This window comes from Entamoeba dispar, genomic scaffold, assembly GCF_000209125.1.
Source record: "Entamoeba dispar SAW760 scf_1105229464215 genomic scaffold, whole genome shotgun sequence".
In the NCBI taxonomy this organism is placed as follows: Eukaryota; Evosea; order Mastigamoebida; family Endamoebidae; genus Entamoeba; species Entamoeba dispar.
In genome coordinates this window covers 54,194-68,389 of record NW_001856081.1, presented here as the reverse complement: position 1 = coordinate 68,389, position 14,196 = coordinate 54,194, and the positions used below count along the sequence as shown (strand labels likewise).

General features: G+C 27.8%; 12 protein-coding genes across 12 annotated transcripts in view, besides 18 other annotated features; 8 read left to right on the top strand and 4 right to left on the bottom strand.

Annotated features, from left to right (window-relative positions):
- The first annotated feature begins 117 nt into the window (after positions 1 to 117).
- Positions 118 to 138: a sequence feature (AT_rich).
- Positions 139 to 177: 39 nt separating this feature from the next.
- Positions 178 to 278: a sequence feature (AT_rich).
- Positions 279 to 287: 9 nt separating this feature from the next.
- On the top strand, positions 288 to 1,433 carry EDI_289830 (uncharacterized protein; the record flags this gene model as incomplete). The annotated part of the gene is made up of 1 exon (XM_001741960.1): positions 288 to 1,433. The coding sequence occupies one exon, from the start codon at positions 288 to 290 to the stop codon at positions 1,431 to 1,433; it is 1,146 nt and encodes a 381-aa protein (XP_001742012.1).
- Positions 608 to 699: a microsatellite.
- An 84-nt stretch (positions 1,434 to 1,517) lies between the features above and the next one.
- Positions 1,518 to 1,632: a sequence feature (AT_rich).
- EDI_289820 (uncharacterized protein) lies at positions 1,604 to 2,200 on the bottom strand (the record flags this gene model as incomplete). The annotated part of the gene is made up of 1 exon (XM_001741959.1): positions 1,604 to 2,200. The coding sequence occupies one exon, from the start codon at positions 2,198 to 2,200 to the stop codon at positions 1,604 to 1,606; it is 597 nt and encodes a 198-aa protein (XP_001742011.1).
- A 54-nt stretch (positions 2,201 to 2,254) lies between these two features.
- Positions 2,255 to 2,302: a sequence feature (AT_rich).
- A 123-nt stretch (positions 2,303 to 2,425) lies between these two features.
- Positions 2,426 to 4,036, top strand: EDI_289810 (uncharacterized protein; the record flags this gene model as incomplete). The annotated part of the gene is made up of 1 exon (XM_001741958.1): positions 2,426 to 4,036. One exon carries the CDS (start codon positions 2,426 to 2,428, stop codon positions 4,034 to 4,036), a length of 1,611 nt encoding a protein of 536 aa, XP_001742010.1.
- A 9-nt stretch (positions 4,037 to 4,045) lies between these two features.
- Positions 4,046 to 4,119: a sequence feature (AT_rich).
- A 43-nt stretch (positions 4,120 to 4,162) lies between these two features.
- Positions 4,163 to 5,470, top strand: EDI_289800 (uncharacterized protein; the record flags this gene model as incomplete). Its single annotated transcript, XM_001741957.1, has 1 exon — positions 4,163 to 5,470. One exon carries the CDS (start codon positions 4,163 to 4,165, stop codon positions 5,468 to 5,470), a length of 1,308 nt encoding a protein of 435 aa, XP_001742009.1.
- A 90-nt stretch (positions 5,471 to 5,560) lies between these two features.
- On the bottom strand, positions 5,561 to 6,762 carry EDI_289790 (protein phosphatase 1L, putative; the record flags this gene model as incomplete). The annotated part of the gene is made up of 3 exons (XM_001741956.1): positions 5,561 to 5,777; positions 5,831 to 6,441; positions 6,532 to 6,762. 3 exons carry the CDS (start codon positions 6,760 to 6,762, stop codon positions 5,561 to 5,563), a joined length of 1,059 nt encoding a protein of 352 aa, XP_001742008.1.
- Positions 5,779 to 5,819: a sequence feature (AT_rich).
- Positions 6,443 to 6,526: a sequence feature (AT_rich).
- Positions 6,763 to 6,840: 78 nt separating the features above from the next.
- Positions 6,841 to 6,866: a sequence feature (AT_rich).
- Positions 6,867 to 6,872: 6 nt separating this feature from the next.
- Positions 6,873 to 6,918: a microsatellite.
- Positions 6,919 to 6,934: 16 nt separating this feature from the next.
- On the top strand, positions 6,935 to 7,742 carry EDI_289780 (uncharacterized protein; the record flags this gene model as incomplete). The annotated part of the gene is made up of 2 exons (XM_001741955.1): positions 6,935 to 7,082; positions 7,117 to 7,742. 2 exons carry the CDS (start codon positions 6,935 to 6,937, stop codon positions 7,740 to 7,742), a joined length of 774 nt encoding a protein of 257 aa, XP_001742007.1.
- Positions 7,743 to 7,901: 159 nt separating this feature from the next.
- Positions 7,902 to 8,387, top strand: EDI_289770 (uncharacterized protein; the record flags this gene model as incomplete). Its single annotated transcript, XM_001741954.1, has 1 exon — positions 7,902 to 8,387. One exon carries the CDS (start codon positions 7,902 to 7,904, stop codon positions 8,385 to 8,387), a length of 486 nt encoding a protein of 161 aa, XP_001742006.1.
- Positions 8,388 to 8,453: 66 nt separating this feature from the next.
- Positions 8,454 to 8,484: a sequence feature (AT_rich).
- On the top strand, positions 8,483 to 8,836 carry EDI_289760 (peptidyl-tRNA hydrolase 2, mitochondrial precursor, putative; the record flags this gene model as incomplete). Its single annotated transcript, XM_001741953.1, has 1 exon — positions 8,483 to 8,836. The coding sequence occupies one exon, from the start codon at positions 8,483 to 8,485 to the stop codon at positions 8,834 to 8,836; it is 354 nt and encodes a 117-aa protein (XP_001742005.1).
- A 46-nt stretch (positions 8,837 to 8,882) lies between these two features.
- Positions 8,883 to 9,463: a repeat region.
- A 10-nt stretch (positions 9,464 to 9,473) lies between these two features.
- Positions 9,474 to 9,525: a sequence feature (AT_rich).
- A 39-nt stretch (positions 9,526 to 9,564) lies between these two features.
- EDI_289750 (Ca(2+)/calmodulin-dependent protein kinase phosphatase, putative) lies at positions 9,565 to 10,656 on the top strand (the record flags this gene model as incomplete). Its single annotated transcript, XM_001741952.1, has 2 exons — positions 9,565 to 9,846; positions 9,892 to 10,656. 2 exons carry the CDS (start codon positions 9,565 to 9,567, stop codon positions 10,654 to 10,656), a joined length of 1,047 nt encoding a protein of 348 aa, XP_001742004.1.
- A 160-nt stretch (positions 10,657 to 10,816) lies between these two features.
- Positions 10,817 to 10,956: a sequence feature (AT_rich).
- Positions 10,957 to 10,995: 39 nt separating this feature from the next.
- Positions 10,996 to 12,291, bottom strand: EDI_289740 (60S ribosomal protein L4, putative; the record flags this gene model as incomplete). Its single annotated transcript, XM_001741951.1, has 1 exon — positions 10,996 to 12,291. The coding sequence occupies one exon, from the start codon at positions 12,289 to 12,291 to the stop codon at positions 10,996 to 10,998; it is 1,296 nt and encodes a 431-aa protein (XP_001742003.1).
- Positions 12,292 to 12,367: 76 nt separating this feature from the next.
- Positions 12,368 to 12,472: a sequence feature (AT_rich).
- Positions 12,473 to 12,577: 105 nt separating this feature from the next.
- On the top strand, positions 12,578 to 13,267 carry EDI_289730 (uncharacterized protein; the record flags this gene model as incomplete). Its single annotated transcript, XM_001741950.1, has 3 exons — positions 12,578 to 12,770; positions 12,830 to 12,930; positions 12,977 to 13,267. The coding sequence occupies 3 exons, from the start codon at positions 12,578 to 12,580 to the stop codon at positions 13,265 to 13,267; spliced, it is 585 nt and encodes a 194-aa protein (XP_001742002.1).
- Positions 12,921 to 12,969: a sequence feature (AT_rich).
- Positions 13,268 to 13,301: 34 nt separating the features above from the next.
- Positions 13,302 to 13,411: a sequence feature (AT_rich).
- Positions 13,387 to 14,196, bottom strand: part of EDI_289720 (uncharacterized protein) — a gene marked incomplete at both ends in the record, with an annotated part of 1,161 nt that continues 351 nt past the window's right edge. The window contains one exon of the mRNA XM_001741949.1: positions 13,387 to 14,159. Coding sequence (XP_001742001.1) covers positions 13,387 to 14,159 — 773 coding nt within the window. The remainder of the gene's footprint in view (positions 14,160 to 14,196) is intronic.
- Positions 13,939 to 13,994: a sequence feature (AT_rich).

Sequence of the window (14,196 nt, the reverse complement as noted above, 5' to 3'; positions counted from 1 at the left end):
TTACTTATATTATTACATCATTATTTTAGTTTTTCCTTTTAGAAAATGAAAACACACTTATCACCTTTGAACTTATATTTTAAAAGAATATAGTTACATTCAAAAAGGCTATTTGAGAATAAAAAAAAAAATAAAAAAGTGTATGATAAACTCAAGAAAACTTAAAAAAGAATGAGGAATTTTTTTTTATAATAAATAAAATTAATAAAAATACAATTCAATAACTTTTTTAATGAAACATTTAAATAGAACTAAAAATCTAAAAAAGAAATAAAAATCAAGAAAAAATGGCATTTACAGTTAATGAAATAGAACAAATTAATCAACAAATTCAAAATACAGAAAACAAGATCAAAGAGCCACCAGAAGTTACTAACTTATTAGAAAATACACAAGAATGTATTAACCAAAGACAACAAAATAATTTTTGTTTTGAAGAAAAAGAAGAAATAAGTAAAGAACCGATATTAGAAAAGGAAGAGTGTAATGAAGAAAATGAAACAAAGGAAGGAAGCGGTTTAATATTTACAGAGTGGAATAATAAACCAAGTTATACAGAAGTTAAACCAATTATTTGTGCACCAGTTATTCAAGACAAAGCTAGTGCAAAAGAAGATATAGAGAAAAAAGAAGAAAAAACAAAAAGAAAGAAGAACCCAAATACTAAATTAAAAAATGAATGGAAAAAATTAAAGAAAAGTTTAGGTTCTCATCAAAAAAAGATTCTTGATGCTTACATTGACTACAAAGTCGAAAAAAAAGTTAATAAAATTATACAACAAATTCAAAAAGAAGAAACACTTAATCAATATGAAGTACCTAAAAAAAAATTCGAAGTTCATGAAAAAAAAATAAAACATTTTATTAAACATCAACAAAAAGATATGAAGGATTTTATCCAAAAACAAATTTCATATCAAAACTTGATGTATCAATATCCTTATTTTTATTTCCCTTATGTGTATTATCCTCAGCCTTATAATGTAAATGGAATTCCTCCTTATTTCTTCAACCAATTTAATTCAATTGAACAACCATCATCATCTTATAACCATCAATATTGTTGTGACAAAACATGCCCTTGTTTAAATCAAGAAAACCAACCACATACACCAACACACCCACTTTCATCAACCCCTATTCATAGTGAAGTTGAGCAAACAGTTCATCCACCAACTATCCCTTCTTCTCAAACTACTAACCATAGCAGAAAATTGGAGAGTCAAACAAAATTAGAAAATGAAAGCTTAACCCAACAATCCCCCAATCCTCCTTTTAAACCATCACAAAACCAACAACCTGATTTAGTTTATCCTTTCCATCAACCAGTTACTTACCAACAACCCTTTACCACTCTTATTCAGCCTCAACACCAACAGCCTAAACAAATAAACCTAGATCCGTCTTACTATCAATATTCAATAAAATACTGATAAACCAACTGAGCTGAATATTAACACATTCATTTTAAACTCTTTTTTCATTACTTTTTGATCTTTTAAATAACAAAAGTATAGTATAAATTAAATTAATAAACAATCAAAAAATTATTTAAATTGATGTTTTAAATATAAAAATTACAAAAATTAGATTTAATAAACATTTAATTAATTGTATTAATATATTTTTTATCTTCAAAATTCCTCTGTAGGTCATTGACTGTATTTTCGAGACAACTAAGAGTATCATTAATTTTATCTTTGTCAAGAATACCTAATCCAAACAATTCCATATCATGGACGATATCATCCTTTTCTGTATTAATAATAGAACAACACTCTATAAATTTTTGATGTAACTTTGTTTGTTCACTTTTATGTTGTGAAATTATTTGGCTTAAAACCATTTGTTTAAGTCTATTTACAATTTCTTCGTAATTATCTTCAGTAATAACTGTATCAATCTCACCATTATCCTCAATAGTCTTTTCATCATCACTTGATAAGTCTGGATATTCTTCGTCTGTTTCGTTATGGCAATCAGACTCACTCTCATCATAATCATCATCACTTGGATCTCCTGAACTTTTCCTACTAGGAAAAGATGTAGAATAATCATGAAAATCTTTGCCTATATTATAGAAAGGTTCTCTAATACTCCCACTTTCAGAAAAACAGTAAGGCATTGTTTCAAATAGTCTTTTGTTTAGGAGGTTGTCAGATAGATGTTTTGGAGTGGTAATTGGTTTCTTGCTTTTCATTTTTCCAAATTCCTGTTTTTCTATTCACTTTTTAATTTTCGTTTTTTTAAGTAGAATAAAAAATAAATTATTTTTTTATTAATATAAATAAGAAAAAATAATGTGACAATTCAATGAATAGTCTCCTTAAATTAATAAAGACATTCTAGAAGATAAAACTAAAAGTCGTACACAATTAGTAGCTTCGAAATACTTTTCTGGATCGATCTTGAAATGTACTAACAGATGTCAAGCTCTTTTCCGAACGAGCCCTCTACTGATCACCAAGAAACTGCGGTATTAGTTGATGACAATGAAAAGGTTGATAACTCAGAAACTTTACCTCTCAACTCTGACTCAAGTGATATTGAAGAAAATTTAAAAGAAATAGAAGAGGAACAAGAGATAGTATCTAAGTCAATTAATGTACATACTATATCACCATTACAAACATTTGGAATTTTAATTAATTATATTGTAGGTACAGGAGTATTTGGATTACCTTATGCTTTTGAAAATGCTGGACTTGGGTTATCTTTAATAACAACGTTATTCTTTTATTTAATGAGTATTGTTACAGCTATATGGGTTCTTGAAAATATGGCTCGTTCAAGTGGGGTTATGGAAACTTATAGAAGAAGTAGAAATGCCCAACGACCTCAAAATGAAATAGAGTATGAAGTTTATAATTATACAAGGATGTCTGCTATTTTTTTTGGTAAAGGAGGTAAAATGACTTCAATTATTATTTTATCATTTTTTTGTTATGGTGCATTATGGGCATATTCCAGTGTGTTCAGTTCTTCAGTAACAATGATATTATGGAAATACCCATTAAGTAAATTTGGTGAATGTTCAATTGTAATGGGAGATTGGGATCTTTTTGGGCCATGTCATTTGACTTACTTATCTGGAATAGTATTGTTTGCATTAATTGTTATTCCATTGTCATTAATGGGAGTAGCTGAACAAGCAATTTTACAAAACATATTAACGTGTTGGAGGTTTTTCTGTTTCGGAGTTATGGCTTTAACATGTATAATTCATGTCATTTATAATTCAGTAAAAGGTACATATGTAATCGTTCCACCATCAAAATCAACATTGACTTTCTTCATAGATATTGGAGGATTTGGAACTTTGTTTAGTTCTTGTAGTGTGGCATTAGCATGTCATCAAAATTTACCAGATGTTGTAACTCCAACTAAACCAAAAAATCATCTTAGAAGAATTGTTGTATTAGGAATTACTACTGCAACCATTTTATATGTAATTATTGGATTTGCCTGTTCATTTTGTTTTGGAGATGCAACAAGAACACCTGTGACTCATAATTGGTTAGGTTTTACTGGATGTAATGGTGGATTTGGAGTATGTGATGATGGTAGTTCTGCAAAATGGTATGGAGTGGTTGTTCAATGGGTGATATTATTATTCCCAGCAATTAACCTAACATCAGAATATCCATTAGTTTGTGTAACATTATCTTCTAACTTACTTCAAATGGTTCCAAAACAATGGAAAGAAAAAAGTCCTAAAATATGGTTATATTCTAGTCGTTTAGTTGCAGCTGTTCCTCCTTTAATTGCTGGTGCAATTAAAGGAGATTTAGAAGTTATTTTTAATTTTGCAGGAATTTTTGGATTCTTTTTATTATTCATTATTCCAGGAGTATTACAAATATATAGTAAATTTATTATTAGAAGAAAATGGGGAAGTAAAACATATGTCACTTCATTTAGTGGTAAATATTCATCATCATATTGGGCATGGCCAATCTTGTTAATTGCTATCATATGTTTTTCATTTGCACTAGTCCAATTTGTTGCTGATGTAATTGGATTGAGTTGGTTCTAATAACAGAAGAATATTATTTCTAATTGAAATATCATATTTAAATCATATTTTAATATATTTTTTAAAATTAAAATCAAAAAAAAGAAATTGCCAAAAGAACTTAGTATTAATTTTGTTAATTAATCTATGCAAGAAATTAATTTCTTCCTCTCCTCTGTAAGAGAATTTTATAAGGACTGTGACAGTGTCACTAAAGACATTAAACGACTTCAAATTAAATATCCTAAATTAAAACTTGGTATTACTTTGTCTAAATATTCTTCAAATCAATACATTTCTTTAGAAGGTTTCCTTCCAATTGTTTATGAAAGAAAAGTGTTTGGAGTTCCAATGTTAATAGCCTTTACTTATAACTATCCATTATCCCCCCCTGAACTATCTTGCTTCATCTCTCAAGGAATGGAAATCGTAAAAAATCATCCTTTTGTAAAAAAAGATGGTTTTATCCAAAATGTACAACAACAATGGAACAGTTCAACAGATTTACTGATACTACTTGAAGGACTATTAGCATATTTTGGTTCAGTACCTCCTGTTCGTAAAAATTCTCAACTATCCCCTTTCCCTTATTCTCAACCAAATTTATTCACTCCAAATCCAACTACCTCTTATCAACAATACCTCACTCAACAAACAAACTTATTACACTCAACAAACAATCCAAATTATCAACAATCAATACCTTCAACTACTCAATATTGTCCTTATCAAAATCAATATCCTTCATACCAAAACATACACAATCCTTATTTACCATATTATCACCCACAATATACTCCAAATCAATATCCCTCTCTGTCAAAACCTTTATCATCCCCACAATCTTCTACATTTATAACATCTCAACAATACCAAAACGACACTAAACTAAGTACCAAAATTTCTAATACTAATATAACAGATTATTACTTACAGGACTATGACCACAGCAAAGAAAAGACATTAACAAATCCAACAAAATTACAAAAACAACAAAATAATACTTTTACTAAATATAAACAAACTAAAGAAGAATGTACCACCTCGAATGAAAGTTATAGTTACATTTTACCTTATAGTCAATGCTATACCAACAAAGAAAATGTTCAAAATAATTTAATGAAAAAAGGTCCAATTCAACAAATGAAAGATTCTATTCTTTATTCAATTAATCAAACAAAAAAAGAAATAGACTCATTACAACAATGGATCTCTAATAATCCACTACCTAACGATATATCTCTTATAGAAGATTTCAAAAAACAAATAAATAAACAACAAATGGAACAATTCAAAATTCAAAGTAAAATCCAAGCAATGGATGATTTATTAGAAACCTTAGGAGAAGCTGTTGGAAATGAAACAGTTCCAGTAGATAAAAGTTTATTAACAATTCGTAGTATTGCTGAAAATAAATTTGAACTTAAAAAACAATTAATTCAATTAAACTATTAGTAATCTTTCATTCTTTTTTTGAACAAAAGATTAACGAGTTTGATACTCTTTTTTTAATCTCTAAAAGGGATAAATTATTGTTGATACCCTTTAAAAATCAAATGGATTGTCTTCATCACCACCTGCAATACATAAATCATCTACTAAAGGTGATGTTGTTTTTCTTTCATATGAACTAAATTTCATATCAACTACAATAACAGAAATATTGTCTTTACTTTTTTGTTTAAATGCCTCATTTCTAATTGCTGCAGCAGCAATAGAAACAGTTGGAGATCTTCTAATCATCTTTTCCAGTTCTTTTTCACTATAATAAATTAATTATTTCATTAAAATAAATAGTATTATTGGAACACAAACTCTACTGTATCAGCACCATCACTTGTTATTACAATATGACTCAATCCTTTTTTTATATTAACTGAACATATCTCTGGTTCAAATGATAATGGAGGATGAAGTTCTTTATCACCTAAACTTCTAGTAATATTAATTATTCCATTTACACGTCTTATTCCTCCAATATCTTCTATCGTTCCACCACTTGTTAATATCCTTTTTTCTTCGAGAATATTTCCACAATGATGTGGTACAGTGATTTTATTTATTCCATTACTATCAATTAAATACACAGAACAATCCCCTACATATGCTATTTTAACTATTTCACATCCTAGATAAAGTACTGTTGCAGTAGTTCCACTTTGTGTTTGTGAAACAATCTTCTTTTGTAAATGATTAAATAAATCAATAAAGTGAATGTCATCAAGTAATGTATAATTTTTGGTATCTTGTTTTAATAAAGTAGCTGCTATTCGAGCAGCTGAATCTCCATTATGCCCATCAAACATTCCAACTAAATCTTTGTTTCGTTCTAAATGACAAGTAGATATAACATCTTCCATACTTTCTCTTATACCACGTGTTTGAGCAATCCCAATTGCAAATCGAGGTAATGGTTCTATTAATTCCTATTAAATAAGTAATTTATTTGTTAAAAATAAAAAATTCATATTTTATTTAATTCATCATTTTAAAGTTATTCAAAATAATTAACAAACAGAATTAAGTGCCTTACCTTCTTTCTTAATATTACCGTCAGGCTCAATATTTATTTCCCATGTTTCTTCTGGTAATCCAATTTCTGTACCGGACTGAACGCACCTTAATGTTGATGTGAATGTTGGTGGTGTTCCTCTATATATAGCTGGTTTTCTCGATCTTGGAGATGCACTATAAGCCATTCTAGGTGAACTACTATCAAGTGGTGTTGAAAGGAAATCCGAGAACATTACTTCGATTCCAGATTTGTCTTCTTTTCTTTCTTCAAAACTTGTATTTTTGGCTCTTCAAATAAACAAAATTAGTTCATATTATTATTTTATTATAAATTATACTATTATTTTTTCTTTTTCTTTCTTTTTATTTTTTCTCTTTTTTTTTCCTTTGTTAAATTCCTTTACAATGAAAAGACGAACAACTGATGCAAAAGATGAAAAACATATTGAAGCCAAAGACGTATCTAAAATTCTTGATGTACTTTCAGACTCTATTGAAAGAAAAATGTATTGGCACCGGATAGTAAGAAAACTCAAAGAATGTTTAACTGTTTGTATTTTGTTTTCTTTTTAAACTTTTTTTAAAAGATAACTTATGCGATAAGAAGAAACTGATAACTGATGAGACTCAACAGCAATATCTAAGAGTCGTTGAAAAATTGATGACAAATGAACCAAACGAAAATATTTGTGAAGTGGTTGGTGATGAAATATCCTTAATTGAAACAATGCAGTCTTATTGTATATCATTTGTACAACCTCAAATTGCTACAAAGTATAGTCAAATCTTAAAATATAAACAAATTCTCTCTCAAGATGCCTTTGAATTTGGAAAAGGTATTACTTCTTCTATTGAAAATATTAAATCAATTTCTTCTTCTCTCAAAAAGGCACGTTTAACAAATGAAACTGGAGAATTTGATAAAGCAACAATACTCAATCAAGAGGTTATTTCAACACTTACTTTAACTTTTAAAATTCTCATCAACGAATTAAAAAATAAACCAACAAAAAGGGTTTGGGGAAAAATATCAACTAAACCGTTTGTTAAAATATGTGAAGAAAATCCCCAGTTATGGAATGATGAACAAAAAGAGTTACTTTTAGAGTTGTCAGAAATTATTTCAAATAAATATTCAGAAAAACAAAAACCAAGCTCTTACGAAGAGGCATTAACTAAATGGAATCAAGCTGAAATAAGAATGAATAAATAACAAAAGTTTCTTGTTAAATTAAAAGGTCAAAAAGAACATATAAGTTAGAACTTAAAAAACAAACAAAAACGATTTCTAAATTTAAATAAACAGAAGTAAAAACAGTTTTTGAGGGAAAATATCAATTGATAAAGAACTCAGAATTAAAAGATATACTTAATGAAGTTTGATGCAACAAAATTCTTTGGAGATCTTGCTGGAGAAATCCAACAAGATATCATTGAAATACTTAACCTAAAATATGAGGTTCCAAAAGATGCCAATGTATTATTAGAACGAATTCCCAAAAACATTCTTTCACATTACCTAAGTTATACTATTATTGGAATTATTTTTGCTAGTATTATGTCGTTATTTGAACCAGCTAATTTTGCATGTTTATTCTTTTTTGTAGGTACATTAGTTTCTTATCTTATAATTAAAGAAGTTGATGGGTCTATCTTAGAAAAAGCTAAAATTGAGCCAATTTATGTTCATAGTATTGGTGTAGCAATTTACCTTTTAATTGCTATAATAGCTGATATTGTTGGATTTTCACTTTTTGTTTTAATAATTGTTAGTCTCTCTATTATTGGTTTAGCTAGTGTACAAACAAAAGTGAATAAAAATGAACCAACTAGAGAAATAAGAACATTTTCAAAATAAAATGAAAAAGTTATGTTTCAATATTACTGTTATTTTTTCTTTAAGTTAATAGGAATAAAAGGATCCAAATAATATTATTTTTTATTTACATTTTTATGGAATACAAAATGGTGTTATGTGTTCGAAATGATATACCAATGTCTGTTGGTAAAAAATGTTCTCAATGTGCTCATGCAGCTGTTGGGTGCTTTCAAAAAGCAATGGAAGTTTCACCAGAATGTATTATTGAATGGGAAAGTCAAGGAGCAAAGAAAGTAGTTGTTAAAATAGAAAGTGTTAAAGAGTTTGAAATGATGAAACAAACTTGTGAAGAGTTAGGTGTATTATATTATGAAGTGGTTGATGCAGGAAAAACTGAAATAAGTCCAGGAACAATAACAGTATTAGGTGTTGGTCCAGGACCTACAGTATTAATAGATGTAGTTACCGGAGATAAACAGTTATTATAACAAAAAGAAGGAAAAATAATAATTGAATGGTATTACATACTAAAAAAATTAAGTGTTAATAAATTTATTTTCTATTATTCCTTGATCAACAAGGACTACTAATTACTTTGCTTTAAGAATGACTACTCAACATCTATTAGCTTGTTCTTAGCTTTTAGTTGTTGAAATGTGAAAATTTCATTTCTTCATTTACTTAATATAGAATTAAAGTACAGATACCTCAGACTTAAATGTTTATCATCATTTAATTAGTTGTCTGTTTTTAATGGGCATTGAAACTCATCTTCTTTATTTCTTATTTTAAGAATAATACTTTATCACTATGTTATTATGACTAATTTTCTTTTAAGCATCAACCACAATAACTAGATACCTTTTCTTTGATAGTGTGTATATTAACAATGTGTATGTATTCTAACAAGTAAAATACTTATCTTCTTTATAAATTCTATTCTTTCATTATAAGTGATGTTCCATCAACACAAATAATAATCACTGATACCTTGCAGTGTTAATAAGACGTTTTTCTAACCAAAGGCAACACAACAGCTAGAATATAACTGGTGATTCAAAGTCTGAATTTATTTTAGGGTTCTGTGTGGTGTCTTTAATATACTACCTTCGAATTCCAAAAAAGAAAAAATCAAAAAAAATAATTCTTCTTTTTATTTACTTTATAAAAAAAAAAACAAAAGAAGAAAAAATAACTAAAATTCAGTGACTGATTCATGTCTTTATTCATACGATATTCTACTTCTTCTAACGTATCTCCTATTCAAGAACAACAAAAAGCTAAATTACATAAAAGGATAAGATCTACAGACTCATTGACTAAATGTGCTTTTTATGGCCAAGAACGGCCCGTTTTTGTTAATGGTAAAATAATTAAATCATCAGGAGTTTCATTACCAAAACTATCAAATTCGTATTTATTAAAAAAGGGTGATGCTCCTTTAAAAACAGAAAATGGAAATATACTTGATCAATCAGAAGAAGACGTTTTATTATTTGTTTGTTTTACATTTATGTTATTTGTTTTAACACTTATTAATTAGAAACAACAATATTCATGTTCAAAACGATTTGAGATTGGTACAGCTCAAACAATAGGAAAAAGGGTTTATATGGAAGATACTCTTATGGTCAAAGGTGAATTATATGATGACATTGATTTTATAGGTGTATTTGATGGACATAATGGAAAAGGAGCTGCAGTAAAATCAATGCAAACATTTTATTCATTAATAGATGGATATTCAGTACACTCAGATCAGGTCAAAGATCATTTATTAAAAGTGTTTGAACAAATGCATACTTTAGTTTCTATGTCTACTGAATCAGGGACTACTGCATCGATTATTCTTATAAGAGAAAATGATGTTATAATTTGTAGGTGTGGTGATTCACCAATTTATGTATTAACTACAGATGATGAAATAATGAAAATAGGTAAAGATCATAACCTTTATGATAAAGATGAAGTTGAAATGATTAAACAAAACGGTGGAAATATTGTAAACGTATCTGGTGTATTACGTGTTAATGGTAAAATTACTATTACTCGTTCAATTGGAGATAAACAATTTCATCCTCCATTATCTTGTTTACCATCAATAGATATTATATCACTTTCGACTATCAAATCAATACTCGTTGCTAGTGATGGTATTTCAGTTGTGAGTGAAGACTTTCTTAGAGAAATATTATTAGAAGAATTTACAAGTGATATTAAGGCTCAGTGTGTAAGAAATAATGCTTTAGAAAAAGACAGTAAAGACAATATTTCGGTGGTTGTTGTTCAGATACATACCGTTATTTAATCAAATAGGATGTATTGATTCTAATGATTGTATTAACTCTTATATTCTTTTATTATTTATTCTTCTTCTTTTTTATTATTTGGATCAAATCAAAAAAAGGTATCAAATAAGTTAATCAAAATCCACTTTCCAATCATTTAAACTAATATTCTTTTGATACATTTAAATATTAATATTTTTTATTTTTCATATAAATTTTTTTACTTTTAATTATTACAAATAAAAAATATTTCTTTTGAATTATAATAATTCCTTTTCTAAAATTAATAATTATTTTTATTATTATAAAAAAAAATAAATCATACAAAGAAACCAAAACAACTTCATTATTATCTTCTCTTAGAATCCAATTTTTTCAGCATATTTCTTGGCATTTGCCTTAACGATTCCATCATACTTCTTCATATAAGCAGCTTGTTTAGCAGTTCTCTTAACAGTACCTTTAAGAAGATTATTTTCAACTTTTACTTTAACAACCTTTCCATCTACTTTTTGTGCTTTAACAAATCTCTTAGCAACTGATTGATTTAATGCTTCTTTCTTAGCTGCAAGAATCTTTTCAACTTTAGCTGCATATTGTGCTTTATGTGCTGCTTGTGCTTTAGCAACTTGTGCAAGTTTATGTGAAGCAATTTTAGCATATGGATTTAATTTGACCATAGCAGCCCAGTTCTTAAGTGGATTTGTTCTCTTTGGTACTTTTGGTAAAACAATTTTAGCTCTAAGAAGTTTAGCTTTTTCAGCAGCAACAACAACTCTCTTCATATCTGGAACAGCCATTTGAGCATGAGCAATTCTAAATCCTGATTTACCTTGTGCCATCTTCTTTTGAGTTCCAAAGATAGTGTTAAGTTTCTTGAATGCTGATTCTGTCCAAATAATGAATCTACCCATATGACATCCTGGTGCAAGATTAAGAACTGAAAGATTTTCAACACGGCATGTATCTACACCTGGAATATTTCTAAATGCTTTAACAGCTTGAAGATCATCATTACCATAAACAACTAATGGTCCCTTTCTTTCCTTAATCTTTCTTCCTCTCATTTTTCCTTGACCAGCACGAACAGTCTTTGAAGCAATAACTTTAAGAACATCTGAATAAGCATTAATTTTCTTTAAGAGATAAACAGCTTGTTTGGTCTTCTTAATAACTGAAATTGATTTTGAATTAACAACTAATGGGATTTGTGGTACTCCAGCAATATGATGTCCACGTGCTGAAACAAGAGCTGGAACAGCTGAAGCAGCAATACATGAAGCAACAGCAAATCTTCTCATTTGTTTTGGTGTTTTTCTTTGCCATTTTCTGAAATTCTTAAGTGGAGAGAACATATGACCCTTTCTAGTCATATTACCAAAAGCACCTTGTCCGTTTCTTCCTGATCCTGATCCACTAATTCTTGGAATTCTAGCTACAGCTCTTCCAGTTCCCCATGAAATGGCTGAGTGTTGTTTACCGGCTTCAGTTGATACTCCTTCTGGTTGTCTAGTGTTTTTACTTTGATTTCTATAAACGAAATGAACTACATCTCCTCTAATTGGTGCAAGAAAAACTGCTGGAAGTCTAACTGGTGTTTTTTCAGCTTCTCCAGTGATACCATCATAAATAGTGACAAATGGTCTGCTGCTCATTCCGAATATCACTTGAAAATTTTTAGTGAACCCGTGATTTTTAAAATGAGATCTCAGGGTTTTTTTTTCCTACCTCATATTTTTTATTTCATTTTTTATTTTTCTGTATTATTTTTTTGAGATATATAGCATAAAATATATTTTTGTTATATTAAAAATGTGATAAAAATCAAAAAAAAAAGATTGAAAAGAAAATACTGAACAAAGAAATTTCGTTGATGTTTAAAAAAGAGAGAAGGGGAGAAAAAAGTAAAATGAAAATAAAGAATCTTTAAAAATAAAATAAATGTCTGACGCTGCTGATTACACATTTAAGGTTTTAATTATTGGAGAGCCATCTGTTGGTAAGACTGCTATTATGGAAAGATATTGTGAGGATAAATTTCATGACGAATTAATATCTACAATTGGTGTTGATTTTAATTCAAAACTTGTTAAAGTTGGAGATTTAACAATTAAATTACAACTATGGGATACTGGTTTGTTATTTTGAATTAGAAAAAAAAAAAGGAATAAAATAATAATTTTGTTTAATTAGCTGGTCAAGAAAGGTTTCGAAATGTAACATCGTCTTATTATAAAGGAACTCAAGGATGTCTTGTTGTGTATGATGTTTCTGATATTGAATCATTTAATAAAGTTTGTTTTTTTTATAATATTAAAGAAGAAATTAATATTGTTTTAGATTACTCATTGGGTTCAAGAATATCAAAATGAACAAGAAATTGCATTCATTATTATTGTTGGAAATAAAATCGATTTACCATCAAAAGTTACAAATGAACAAGCAGAAGCTGCCGCTAAAGAAAAAGGATATCAACATATGAGATGTTCTGCAAAAACTGGAGAAGGTGTAAATGAGATATTTGAAACATTAGCAAAAGGGATTTATAATAATAAAGAAATTATGGCAAATATTCCAAAAAAGAATAATATTACTATTGTTAGTCCTGAAAAACAATCTGGATGTTGCTAAGAAAATGTTTTAGAAATAAGTTATTGCATTTTTCAATTAATTAATTATTTTTTATTATTTTTATTATAATTTATTATTAAATTATTGTAGTAAATAGTTAATTATTGTTTCATTTAATATTACCATATTTTATGTAAATTAATACATCCTTCAAATGAGGTTGGATCTATTGAACATAATGGTGAATTAATTTGAACTGTTGTTAGAGAATAACAATTTTTAAAGGAATATGTTTCTATAGCAACTATTGAAGTATGTAATGTTATAGAACGAAGAGATGAACAAAAGCTAAAGCAATTAGAACTAATTGAAGATAAAGAAGTAGATAATGTTATAGATGATAATGACCTACAACCTTCAAAACAATGTGACTCAATTTGACTTACTGAGTTTGGAATAATAATTGATTGTAGAGAATAACAATTAACAAAACATTTATATCTTAAACATTTTAAAGAATTGGGAAGTATAATTGTTCGAAGAGAAGTACATAATTCAAAACAAGATTTTGGTAATGAAAGTATTTCAATTGGAAGTTGAATTATTTGAAGAAAATAACATTTTTTAAATGCAAAATTACCAATGAGTATAACTGAAGGAGGAATTTGAATTGATAGTAGTGATGAACATTCAGAAAAACAATACTTATTTAATGAAGTAACGGTTGTTGGAATATTAAATATTTGATTATTTTGTATTAATGGAATTTTTTTATTATTTATTTTTACAATAGATTTAGGTAATTCTAATGAACAAAGATTATAAAAATTAAAGAATAGATGACTAGAGAATATAATGTAGTCTTGTTGTGGTATTTTCAATGAACGTAATTGTTTACAAATCCATAAACAAGAACGATGAATAGATAGAACAGATGGTGGAATAGTTATTTCTTTGAATGAATGATTGTTAATAAAACAATTTTTCTT